Raw genomic sequence first — 13,616 nt, forward strand, 5'->3', positions numbered from 1 at the left:
GCTCTGAGAGCTGATTGGAGGGAAGGGACATACACCCTGTACACAGCACACTGGAACAGAGCTGAGGCGGTCAATCCACTGGAGTTCCCTCCCCTGTCACTATGTTTCTCTTGGTGTCAGGAAAACTTGGCAGCAGTGATTCAGGCTGATAGCAGAGGAAGGAGGCAGCAGAGAGAAATTACACTTAGTGCTCTTAATTGAGACAAGTACACAATATAGGATTTGTTTGTTTTTTTAAATGTGAGGTTTACGACCACTTAAATGAAAAAAAAGTTACAAAAAGTTAGAAAATGCCAGATCTTCTTGAACCCTTAAAAAAGTATTCATACCCCTTGAAATTTTACACATTTTGTTGTTACAACCAAAAACGTAAATGTATTTTATGTGATAGACCAATAAAAAAGTGGCACATAATTGTGAAGTGGAAGGAAAACGATAAATGGTTTTCCACATTTTTTACAAATATCTATCTGAAAAGTGTGGCATGCATTTGTATTCAGCCCCCTTTACTCTCATACCCCTAAGCCTCGGTTCACACCAGAGGCGGCACGACTTGCAGGTCGCCTCACCGAGGCCTGCACACGACTGCCGGGGCGACTTGCAAAACGACTTCTGTATAGAAGTCTATGCAAGTTGCCCCCAAAGTCATACAGGAACCTTTTTCTAAGTCGGAGCGACTTGCGTCGCTCCGATTAGAACGGTTCCATTGTACTGAACGGGACGCTACTTGTCAGGCGACCTAGGTCGCCTGACAAGTCGTCCCAGTGTGAACCGAGGCTTACTAAAATCTAGTGGAACCAATTGCCTTCAGAAGTCACCTAATTAGTAAATAGAATCCACCTGTGTGTCATTTAATTTCAGTATAAATACAGCTGTTCTGTGAAGCATGATTTGTTACAGAATCGGTGCTTGTAACTCCCCCCACCGCAGCACCGATCATCCCCTGACTGTCCCCTGTATACTTCTCCAGGCTCCTCTGGTCCCCCTCCGTGTATACTGCTCCGGTCCCCCCTCTGTGTCAATTCCAGGTATCGGATAAAGCATCGGAGCATTTGTCCTAATACAAGTACTTGGGCAAATACTAGTATCGGTACAACCCTACCGCAAACCTACCAAGAGATGGCCGTACACCTAAACAGGCCAGGCAAGGAGAGCATTAAATAAGAGAAGCAGCCAAGAGGCCCATGGTAACCCTGGAGGAGCTGCAGAGACTCACAGCTCAGGTGGGAGAATCTGTCCGCAGGACAACTATTATTCGTGCACTCAACAAATCTGGCCTTTATGGAAGAGCAGCAAGAAGAAAGCCATTGTTGAAAGAAAACCATAAGAAGTCCCGTTTGCAGTTTGCGAGAAGCCATGAGGGGGAAACAGCAAACATGTGGAAGAAGGTGCTCTGGTCAGATGAGACCAAAATTTCACTTCTTGGCCTAAAAGCAAAATGCTATGTGTGGTGGAAAACTAACACTGCACGTCACCCTAAACACACCATCCCCACCGTGAAACATGGTGGTGGCAGCATCATGTTGTGGGGATGCTTTTTTTTGGCAGGAACAGGGAAGCTGGTCAGAGTTGAGGCAAAGATAGATGGAGCCAGGGCAATCTTAGAAGAAAACCTGTTAAAGTCTGCAAGACTTGAGACTGGGGTGGAGGTTCACCTTCCAGCAGGACAATGACGATAAACATACAGCCAGAGCTACAATGGAATGGTTCAGATCAGTGGTTCTCAACTCCTGTCCTCAGGACCCACTAACCGGCCAGGTTTGCAAGATAACTGGAATACATCACAGGTGATATAATTTGCTGCTCAGCGATTGCATTATTCTAGTCTGCATCTCCCCAAGGTAATACTTAAAATCTGGCCTGTTAGTGGGTCCTGTGGACAGTAGTTGAGAACCACTGGTTAAGATCAAAGCATATTCATGTGTTCGAATGGCCCAGTCAAAGTCCAGACCTAAAGCCAATTGAGACTTGAAAATTGCTGTTCAAAGATGCTCTCCATCCAATCTGACAGAGCTTGGGCTATTTTGCAAAGAATAGGCAAACATTTTAATCTCTAGGATGTGCACAGCTGGTACAGACATGCAGCTACAAGTCTTTTTGGGTAATTGCAGTGAAAGGTGGTTCTACAAAGTATTGACTCGGGGGGGGCGCAATACAAATGCACGCCACACTTTTCACGTATTTGTAAAAAATTTGGAAAACCATTTATCATTTCCTTCCACTACACAATTATGTGCCACTTTGTGTTGGTCAAAATCCCAATAAAATACATTTACGTTTTTGGTTGTAACATGACAAAATGTGGAAATTTTCAAGGCACTGTAAGTTTACCTTGCCAGGAAAAAAGAAAAGGTGAAGGTAATCCAAATAACCAGGGCACCCCTCCAGACCCCGATGTACACTGCAGCCATGATGCTGATGCAGAGGCCCATACACCCAATACACAACCCTGGAGTGAGTATACATCATAATACTCGTGAATGCAAGTGCTCATTGGTCAGTGGAGCCACGTGACCATGCTTACCAATGAGAAGCCCATCTCTGGTTTCTTCCTCCGGTAAGGTGTCTCAAAAGAAAATAAGCGCTTCTTATTGATCAGCATGGTCACACTGACCAATGAGCGCATTAAAATGGATATTCACTCCGGGGTGTGTATTGTAATGTACAAACGGGTCCCGCGATCGTCTCGCGGAGAGGGGAAATGCTGATGTAAACAAGCATTTCCTTGTTCTGCCTAGTGACAGAACACTGATCACAGCTCCCTGTATTCGGGAGCGGTGATCAGTGTCGTGTCACACATAGCCCCTCCCCCCCCACAGTTAGAATCACTCCCTAGGACACACTTAACCCCTTCACTGCCCCCTAGTGGTTAACCCCTTCACTCCCAGTCAAATTTACACAGTAATCAATGCATTTATAAATGCACTGTTCGCTGTATAAAATGAATGGTCCCAAAATCGTGCCAAAAGTGTCCGATCTATCCGCCATAATGTCGCAGTCACGATAAAAAAAAAAAAAATTAAAAAAAAAAAAAAAAAAAAAAAAAAATCGCTAATCGCCGCCATTACTAGTAAAAAAAAATATTAATAAAAATGCCATAAAACTATCCCCTATTTTGTAGACGCTATAACTTTTGCGCAAACCAAACGCTTATTGCGATTTTACCAAAAATATGTAGAAGAATACATATCAGCCTAAACTGAGGGAAAATGTTTTTTTTTATATATTTCTGGGGGATACTTTTTATAGCAAAAAGTAAAAAATAATGCGTTATTTTTTTCAAAATTTTCAAAAAGTTTACAGCGCAAAAAATATAAAACCGCAGAGGTGATCAAATACCACGAAGAGAAAGCTCTATTTGTGGGGAAAAAAAGGACATCAATTTTGTTTGGGAGCCACGCTGCACGACCACGCAATTGGCAGTGCCGAATCGCAAAAAGTGCTCTGGTCTTTGGGCAGCCAAATAGTCTGGGGCTTAAGTGGTTAAAGTATAACTGGAGGCAAAACATTTTTTTTTAGCTTTGGATAGAGTGGAGAGGGATTAACACACCTGTCAGTTTTTTTGTTTTTTTTTTTTTAATTGCCATGGTCCTTCACCCCCCTACCTAGTGACCATTATCACCAAAAAAGTAAAAAGAACTTCCCGAATTCTGAGTGGTAACCAGAAAAGAATAGAGGGAAAATCTTCCAATGGAAACACTCACTATGGACTATGGATTTCCCCTCACCTCCAGTTATGGCTCCAGGACAGGAAGTGAAGGGAAATCTCCCCAATGGGACAGCAAAAAAAAAAAAAAAAACTGAGAAGGGGGTTAAAACTCTGCCTTACTCCATCCAAAATAAAAATATATATATATATATATATATTTTAGCTTTAGCTCTGCTTTAATGGGAATTTAGCATTCTTATTCACACTTGAGCGACACCTATCGCGTTGCATTTTTGTGGCTTTCTGTGGAGTGTTTTTGGAGCACTACCATTTGAATGGGTTTTCCGCCGCTCCAAAAATGTGCTGAAGAAGCTCCTATATCACAATTTGGATGAGCCACATGTATTTTGCATTGCGTGTTTTGTCATGTGGAAATGCCCGGCAAAACGCATGGCTGCTACCCGCATTTGTGGTGCTATTAAGAAATAGTGGCACTGCAAGCGTATCACATATTTTTTGCAGAAACACTTGTTTCTGCTCGGCTTTCCGCTACGCCCAAAGTGTGGACGGGGTGTAGTAAATAGAACAGAAAAGAACATACCTCTTTGTACTAGTTGAGTCGGCTTTAACTTCAGCTTTCTTATTCAGTTCAGACAGGGAAGTGGAAAGATAGAGCTCTTTGGGAAGCGTTGACACGGTAGGCATCTTGGACTGGGAGTTGCTGCTCAACAAAGGCCGGATTGTCTGATCATCCTAGTCATCATTTATATCTGTCTAACAATAAAGTTACACAACACAGTAAGATACAAGGTAATAACTGATAAATACTGACATAATCATATGCTTGTCACTCATTACAAAACAACTCTGTGAGGGTAATACAACTTAAAAAAAATTAAATGGAAAAAATAAATAAAACTGGTCAGCCTTGGGGAAGGAATCCAACACATTATTAAGCAGCTCTAAAGTGCACTAAACAAACATGAATGTATGATATAGGAATGATCCCGACATACATTATCCACTTTAAAAACAGGCCTTTTTCTGACACTTGTTTACAAGTAAAAATAATTTTTTTACTAGAAATTTGCTTTAGAACCCCGAAACATTATATAATTATTTTTTTTTTTTTTTTTTTAGCAGAAACCCTACAGAAAAAAAAGGCGGTCGTTGCAAAATTATTTGTCATACTGTATTTGAGCAGTGGTCTATCAAAAGCATTTAAATAATATACCTAACATGCTTTAAAATTGCGCACGCTTGTAGAATACCGACAAATTACGGTACTTAAAAATCTCGAAACATTGTAAAAATTTTTTTTTACAGGTTATCCATTTAGAGTTACAGAGGCAGTTTTGTGCTAGAATTATTGCTCTCACTCTAACAATCGCAGCAATACCTCCCTCATATGTGTCGTTTGAACATCCACAGTGGTTCACATAGAGCAGAGTTAACTGCCGGCGATTCAGGAAACTTCACTGAATTCGCAGGGCAGGGTTTCCCGCATCGCACCAGTGTTAAAAACGAGCCTAAAGAACAAGTTTGGTAATCATTTTTGCTTTATAGGATTTGTCACACCTGCCTAAAACGTTTGCACAGTACTGCATGTTTTTTTTTTGTAGAATATTATATATCTATACAGATAGATATATCTATATTCTACAAAAAAAAAAAAAAAAAAAAAAAAAAAAAAACATGCAGTACTGTGCAAACGTTTTAGGCAGGTGTGACAAATTCTATAAAGCAAGAATGATTTCCAAAAACGTGTGTGTATATGTATATATATATATATATATATATATATATATATATATATATATATATCTCAATTTTTTTTTTAATCAATTTACAAAATGCAAACAAAAGAAAAAAAAAAAAAAACAATCAAAATTTGGTGTGACTACCCTTTGGCTTCAAACTAGCATGATTCTTTACACAGTCAAACACAGGCAAAGGTGGAGATGGTGGTCAGTCATCAAGCAGGGCATCATTTCCTGTTTAGTGAGTTTGCCCATGCTATGCAGAGGTGGTGGACTGGCTTACTAAACCTTCCTCATCCTCTGTCACGCAAGCAGAGACAAGTGTGCAGTCCCCTGCAGTTCCCAGAGTAGATAAACCTGCCTCCTTGTCCACATCTATTCCTGCCATAGCCCCAACATCAACCATTGAGGCGTCAGCTGAGTTATTTGACCACAGCGTCAGCCACTTGCTCCTTGATGATGCCCAGCCATTACTGGATTCAGATGTTGGTTCTGAGGTGGAGGATGACAGGAACTTGAGCCTAGAGAGAGGGAGGAACACTGGTAGACAAATTGGCATTCATGTTCCCCAAGCCGCAGCGTATTGCCAAGTTGTCTCCAGTGGTAATGATGAAGATGGAGGAGATGGAGATGATGATGAGGTCACTGATGCGACTTGGGTGCCAGATAGAGCAGAGGAGGAAACTGAAGGTGAGGCGGCACAACCCCAAGGAGGCCGACATCAAGAAAGAGTAAAGAGCAGCCACCCTATTCCATCACATTCTCCAGCTGTTATCTCCTGGCCCACTCCCCAAAGCTCAGCTGTCTGGGCCTTTTTCAGCACATCTGCAGCAGATCGCACTGTTGCTATCTGTAAACTGTGTCTCAGACACATCAAACGTGGCAAAAACACCAACCATTTGGGTACAACATGCTTAACAAGGCATTTAACGTCTAACCACTCGGCCCGTTGGCAAGAGCACCTAACAGCCACACAAAAGGGGCACAAATCTGTTCCTCCTCCTTACCCACTTCAGTATGCCCCTGTGATACCGAGTCATTACCTCTCAGCAGCCTCCACTGGACAGGGATAATGGTATAGCACAGGGTGTCCCAGGTTCTAGCAGCACATCTGCCAATAGCACACCACCAGCTGTAGACTGTAGCCGGTAACTTTCTCTGCCCCATCTGCAGCAGCGGGAAAAAAAATAAAAAAATACAGTCCCTGCCACCCACATGCCCAGCGTCTGAATACAAGCTTGCCAAACCTGTTGGCTCTCCAACTTCTGCCTTTCAGTCTGGTGGATTCTGCTCCTTTCCGTGAATTTGCACAATGTGCTGTACCACAATGGCAGGTTCCCAGTAGCTACTACTTTTCACGTAAGGCCGTTCCATCTCTCCACCATCACGTGGAAGGGAGTCTTCCGGCATCGTTGGGCAATGTGGTCAGCCATAAAATCCACCTTACTGCTGACACAAGGTCCAGCAAGCATGGGCAGGGATGATATATTTTGTTCACAGCACACAGGGTAAAGCTGCTTGAAAGGATGCAGGACAGGGCTCAGTGCTGCAGCTTGTTGTGCCCCCATGTTTCCATACAGCTGGTGGTGATGATGCCAGACATGTGAGCTCTACCCCCTCCTCCTCCGCCGTCACCTCCATGCCCTCATCTGCAGAATTGTCCTATGAACATCGGGTACCCCTTAAGTGTTCAAAGAGCTATTCCCAGAGTCAGGCTAAAAGGTGCCATGCAGTGCTTCAGCTGGTGTGTTTAGGGGACGGGAACCACACCGGAGCAGATTCACACCACGCCAGCTGGAGCCAGGAATGGTGGTGTCCAATTGCTCAAACCTCCTGTTCGCCCTTAGACAGGGAAAGTTGACACATGTGCCATGCCTGGCACATGTCCTCAATTTGGTGGTGCAGCGTTTCCTAAGTACGTACCCAGGGTTGCAAGATGTACTAAAACAGGCCAGAAGAGTCTGTAGCCAGTTCAGGCGGTCATACGCAGTTGGCTGAAATTCATTATCATTCAATTCATTCGGTTGGCTGAAATTCAGCAGGAATTCTACCTGCCCGTAAATCGCCTGATTTTTGACACGCCCACCAGATGAAACTCAACTTTGGCAATGCTGCTCATAAGCATGATTACTGGTTGGCAACCCTCCTTGACCACCGTTATAAGGGGAAGGTCTCAGAACTCATCCCACCCCCACAGAGAGTGCAGAAGATAAAATCTCTTGAGGACACGTTAAAGAGGATTTTACTGAACGTTTTTCCTGACCCCAGTAGGTTACAGTGCAGTGGAAAACGTAGTTTTGAGTCTTCTGTTGGTCAAGAGAGTAGCGTTGGAGAAGGCGTCTGCCTAAGTGAGGCATTTCGTAATTTTTTCAGTCCTCGCCGCCCAGGGATGTCAGCTTCCACATCCCATCGGCAGCGTCTGCATCACACGGTGGACGATTACCTCTGGGCCAAAACAGAGATGGAGAGCTTTCCAGCTTACGATCCACTGACTTACTGGGTCATGAGAATAGACCACTGTCCAGAACTTGCCCAGTATGCTACCGAGTTGTTGGGCTGTCCTGCATCCAGCATGCTTTCAGAACGGGCATTCAGTGCTACAGGAGGCTTTGTTACTGATCATAGAACACATTTGTCCACAGACTCCGTGGACCGTTTGACTTTTATAAAAATGAATCAGTCCTTGATTACCAGCTATGAAGCCCCTGATGCTGATGTCACTGATTAAGTCTTTTTGGGATGTGGAATCTCTGTAGGACTTTGAGGCTGCCTAGCTTTGAGGGTGTTCAATCATTTCATCTGGAAGAACGTTTTTGGTATAGGTTTCATGGGCACAATTAACACCCAAAGACCAATTTTTCAGCACCTGTTTGAGAGGTGCATATGATTTCAATTTTTTACAGCAAGGCCAATTCTTGCTTTCATCAAGAGTACCTCTATAGGGTTACGGTAGGAAGGCGCCTCCAACACCCAAAGACAAAGTTTTACGCACGCATTACTTCTATCTAAAGTGACACCAGAATGTATCCCAAAAAATAAAAAAAAAAAAATTTCTAATCGAGTTCCCAGTGCACTACATTGTGGCCTCATCATACACACTGGCTCCCCAGCTGTTGCTGAGCAAAAAAAAAAAAAAAAAAAAAAGGCAGCTTGCAGGGAAAATGTCTTTTTTTGACTTTATAAATGCAATTATTGTTGCATCAGATTCTAGACATGGTAAAGATCTGACACTTTACAGGTAGACTAAGGGGACCCCACAGGCACTATAGTGGAAGGAATTTTTAATTTTTATGCTTTCACTTAAAAAAAAAAAAAAAATCACTGCTCATTTAAAAAAGACGTTTTTCAAACGTTTTTGTTATTGATACATGTCCCCCAGTGCAGTACCAGGACCCCTATAACCATTGTATGCCCAATTACTTGCATATAAGCCTTCAAAATGGGCACTTTTGATTTTTGATGTTCGGGTCCCATTGACTTTAATGGGGTTCGTTATTTGGGTCCGAACTTTCGTGGTGTTCGAAAGTTGTGGGACAACTGCAAACCTACCAAGACATGGCCGTCCACCTAAACCGACATGCCGGAAAAAGGAGAGCATTAATCAGAGAAGCAGCCAAAAGGCCCATGGTAACTCTGGAGTAGCTGCAGAGATCCACAGCTCAGGTGGGAGAATCTGTCCACAGGACAATTATTAGTCGTGCACTCCACAAATCTGGCCTTTATGGAAGAGTGGCAAGAAAGCCATGTGGGGGACACAGCAAACATGAGAAAGAAGGGGCCCTGGTCAGAAGAGACCAAAATTGAACTTTTTGACCTAAAAACAAAATGCTATGTGTGGCGGAAAACTAACACTGCATATCACCCTGAACACACCATCCCCACCGTGAAACATGGTGGTGGCAGCATCATGTTGTGGGGATGCTTTTCTTCAGCAGGGACAGGGAAGCTGATCAGAGTTGGGAAGATGGATGGAGCCAAATACATATCAATCTTAGAAGAAAACCTGTTGGAGACTGCAAAAGACTTCAGACTGGGGCGGAGGCTCTCTGAGAAAGAAGCACAGATAGCAAGCTATGTGCATCCATAGCACGGCTCGGCCCTGCCCCACTCCCTCCTCACAGGATTTGACTGACAGCGGCAGGAGCCTATGGCCACCACCACTGCATGTGTCTGCAAGTCAGGTAAGTGTTTGGGGGGGGAGGGGCACACAAATAGTGGGAAATTTCACATCTTAAATTGGAGCACCCCCCAAAAGAAGAAGCTCTGCTTGTTCACACCCCCCCCCCCCCCTCCACTGCCACATTTGGCAAATTTTTTGGGGGGGGGGGTACCTGGTTTTGACAGGTACCCGCTCCCACTTTTAGGTAAGATCGCCACAGCGATCTACAAGTATATCCAGCCCCTCCTCCTTTCCCCCCAATCTTTATGGTCAGAGGGACAGAAGGACAATCAGCTAACACTGACAGATGAGCTGGCCTCATGCAGGTATTAATATTACACACCCTCCTATATTATATACACGCCATGATCCAGCACGGACTGACCACCAAAGAGTAACAGCAGCAGGAAGACCCGGAGATCCAGGTGGTGACAGATGGTATTGAACTGGCTGTCCTCGTGGTGGTGGTACCATCCTCCGATCAATGCAGTGCACACCTTGGCGGAGAATCTGCAGGATGTGAGATAGCTTGGCTCGGGGTAGACGGCGGGGGTCGTCGTTCTCCTGCTTCCCGGTCTCAGCTCAGTGTCCGTCCGGTTCCTGGGCTCGGTTCCCCGGAGGAAGGGACGGGTAGGAAGCGCCCAGATAGAAGCTGGATGACGGTGACATCGAGCCCAACCAGTCACCGGAGCAGAGGATGTTCTGGAGACCGGACAGTCGCTTCTAATTCTGGCCAATCGGGTCTTAAGACCCACTTCCTGATGGGCCGGGAGGAGAAGCAGGAAGACAATAGCGAATATCGCTATTGTCACCCAACTGGGTGGGTTCAACACCCCCCCGAGCCCACCCTTTTTTAGGCCTTAGGCTCTAATCACATGCTTCTAAAAATAAAAGTCCGGTGACCTGCATGTAGATTAGGGGCCGGGTGATGGATTAGGGGGCCGCCACTGAATCAGAGAAAAAGCTTTCCCATGATGGAGGAGAAGAGTAGAAACAGCTCAGGCTCACTTAGCAACTTCCTGGAAGTTTTCCAGTCAGGCTTCAGGAGGTACATAAATGGCCTCCACCTATAGCAAGGACTTTATCCAACTAGTCAGCGCTGCACACTTTGGTTTTATGTCCGGAAGCCTGCAGTATTTTCATAGAGGTGAACTTATCCATTATATGAATGACATGAGAAGCCTAACATCTCCCACACAACTCCCCCCCATACTGACAGGACATCCTATATACACTATACACAGGAGTATATAGGATCTACAATGTACCACACAGAGGGCCTCTCCCTCCGATCATCCAATGACCTGTCAGTAGGAGGACGGTGCTGGTGTCACGTGTTCGGTATGAAGAGTGATCCTCCTGACACCTCGGTGCTGCAGGACTCGGTCACATGACTCCCCCAGTGTGATGACTGTACAGTCCAGGGATCTCTCCCAGCACCGTCACACCGACAGCAGCCGCCCCTACCTGTACGATCTCCACGAGCTTACCGATCTCATCGCGGTCCCCCGTCCTCTTCCTCTGCCCCGGGGCTCCGCTCATCACACAGCGGACACTGACACACCAAAATGGCTTCACAATGTTTTTCCGTGAGATGACAGAGGGCGGACGGCGTGATGACATCACCCGGGAGGCGGAGCTAAACACAGCTCACCGAGCCGCTATATTCAAACCTTTCCTGTACCGGGATATCGTTTCCCTACCGAGACACTGCTCTACGGGATCTCACCTACCGAGACACTATTTTACCGGGATTTCCCCTCCCTCACCTACCGAGACACTATTTTACCGGGATATCCTTTCCCTCACCTACCGAGACACTACCGGGATATCCCTTCCCTCACCTACCGAGACACTGCTCTACGGGATATCCGCTCCCTCACCTACCGAGACACTACTTTACCGGGATATCCCATCCCTCACCAATGGAGACACTACTTTACCGGGATATCCCTTTCCTCACCTACCGAGACACTACTTAACCGGGATATCCCATCCCTCACCAATCGAGACACTACTTTACCGGGATATCCCTTCCCACACCTACCGAGACACTACTTTACCAGGTTATCCCTTCCCTTATCTACCGAGACACTACTTACCGGGATATCCCTTCCCTCACCTACCGCGACACTACTTTACCGGGATATCCCTTCCCACACCCACCGAGACACTACTTTACTGGGTTATCCCTTACCTTATCTACCTAGACACTACTTTACCGGGATATCCCTTCCCACACCTACCGAGACACTCTGCTCTACCGAGATTTCCTTTCCCTCACCTACCGAGACACTCTGCTCTACCGAGATTTCCTTTCCCTCACCTACCGAGACACTACTCTACCGAGATATCCCTTCCTTCACCTACCGAGACACTACTTTACTGGGATATCCCTTCCTTCACCTACCGAGACACTACTTTACCGGGATATCCCTTCCCTCACCTACCGAGACACTACTTTACCGGGATATCCCTTCCCTCACCTACCTAGACACTACTTTACCGGGATATCCCTTCCCTCACCTATCGAGACACTCTACTCTACCGAGATATCCCTTCCCACACCTACCGAGACACTCTGCTCTACCGAGATTGCCCTTCCCTCACCTACCGAGACACTACTCTACCGGGATATCCCTTCCCTCATCTACCGAGAAACTGCTCTACCGAGATATCTCTTCCCTCACCTACCGAGACACTGCTCTACCGAGATATCCCTTCCCTCACCTACCTTGACACTGTTCTACCAAGATATACCTTCCCTCACCTACCGAGATAGACCTTCCCTCACCTACCTAGAAACTGCTCTACTGGGATATCCTCCTCTACCAAGACATCTTTCTCCACTGAGACAATCTCCTTTACTGCGATATCCCTTCCCACCAAGACACCCTCCTCTACCAAGATATCCCTTTCCCACAGGGATAAACCTTCCCTCACCTACCAAGACACTGCTCTACTGGGATATCCTCCTCTACCAAGATATCCCTTCCCCTACCCGAGAATCCCCTTCCCTACCAAGACATCTTTCTCCACTCCTTTACCAGGATATCCCTTCCCACCAAGGCACCCTCCTCTACTAAGATATTCCTTCCACACAGAGATACCCCTTCCCTAACGAGACACTGCTTTACCAGTATATCCTTCTCTACCAAGATATCCTTTCCCCCTTTCTCCACTGAGACACCCTCCTTTATCGAGATATCCCTTCCACACCGAGCGAGATGCCCCTCCTCTACAGAGATATCCCTTCCAAACCAAGATGCCCCTCCTCTACCGAGATATCCCTTCCACACCAAAATGCCCATCCTCTACCGAGATATCCCTTCCACACCAAAATGCCCCATCTCTACCGAGATATCCCGTCCACACCAAGATGCCCCTCCTCTACAGAGATATCCCTTCCACACCGAGATGCTCCTCCTTTACCAAGATATCCCTTCCACACAGAGATGCCCCTCCTCTACCAAGATATCCCTTCCACACAGAGATGCCCCTCCTCTACCAAGATATCCCTTCCACACGAGATGCCCCTCCTCTATCGAGATATCCCTTCCACATTGAGATGCCCCTCCTCTACCGAGATATCCCTTCCACACCGAGATGCCCCTCCTCTACCAAGATATCCCTTCCACACCGAGATGCCCCTCCTCTACCGAGATATCCCTTCCACACCGAGATGCCCCTCCTCTACCGAGATATTCCTTCTACACCAAGATGCCCCTCCTCTACCGAGATATCACTCCCCATTGAGATATACCTTCCATGCTGAAAATATATCTAATCCCTTACCAAGATACCCTTCCCTGCCAAGTAACCCCTTCCCTACTAAGGCATTCCTTCCCCTTCAAGATATAACTTCCATGCTGAGACACCCCTTCTCTAGATAACCTTCCCTACTGAGACTCCCCTTTCCTACCAAGAGCCCCTTTCTTACTGAGATACCCCTTCCCTGTCGAGATTTCCCCATCCATACTGTGTTGCACTTTCTCTACTGCGATGACCCTTATTATTTTATTAATACTTGTTTAATTTCATCATTATT

At 45.8% G+C, this 13,616-nt stretch overlaps 1 protein-coding gene across 3 annotated transcripts in view; it reads right to left on the minus strand.

The window, feature by feature from the left end:
• The window catches only part of USP8 (ubiquitin specific peptidase 8), a 78,866-nt gene extending 67,652 nt beyond the window's left edge, over positions 1-11,214 (minus strand). Inside the window, exons 1-2 of one of the 3 annotated variants that reach the window (XM_073618582.1) lie at positions 11,059-11,214; positions 4,251-4,423 (exon numbers count right to left, since the gene is read on the minus strand). In XM_073618582.1, coding sequence (XP_073474683.1) covers positions 4,251-4,354 — 104 coding nt within the window. In that variant the 5' untranslated portion in view covers positions 4,355-4,423; positions 11,059-11,214. Of the gene's footprint in view, positions 1-4,250; positions 4,424-11,035 lie in introns of all 3 variants that reach the window. The other 2 variants (XM_073618583.1, XM_073618584.1) reach the window with 2 other exon arrangements.
• Positions 11,215-13,616: the final 2,402 nt, after the last annotated feature.

Source organism: Aquarana catesbeiana, linkage group LG03 (assembly GCF_042186555.1).
Source record: "Aquarana catesbeiana isolate 2022-GZ linkage group LG03, ASM4218655v1, whole genome shotgun sequence".
NCBI lineage: Eukaryota > Metazoa > Chordata > Amphibia > Anura > Ranidae > Aquarana > Aquarana catesbeiana.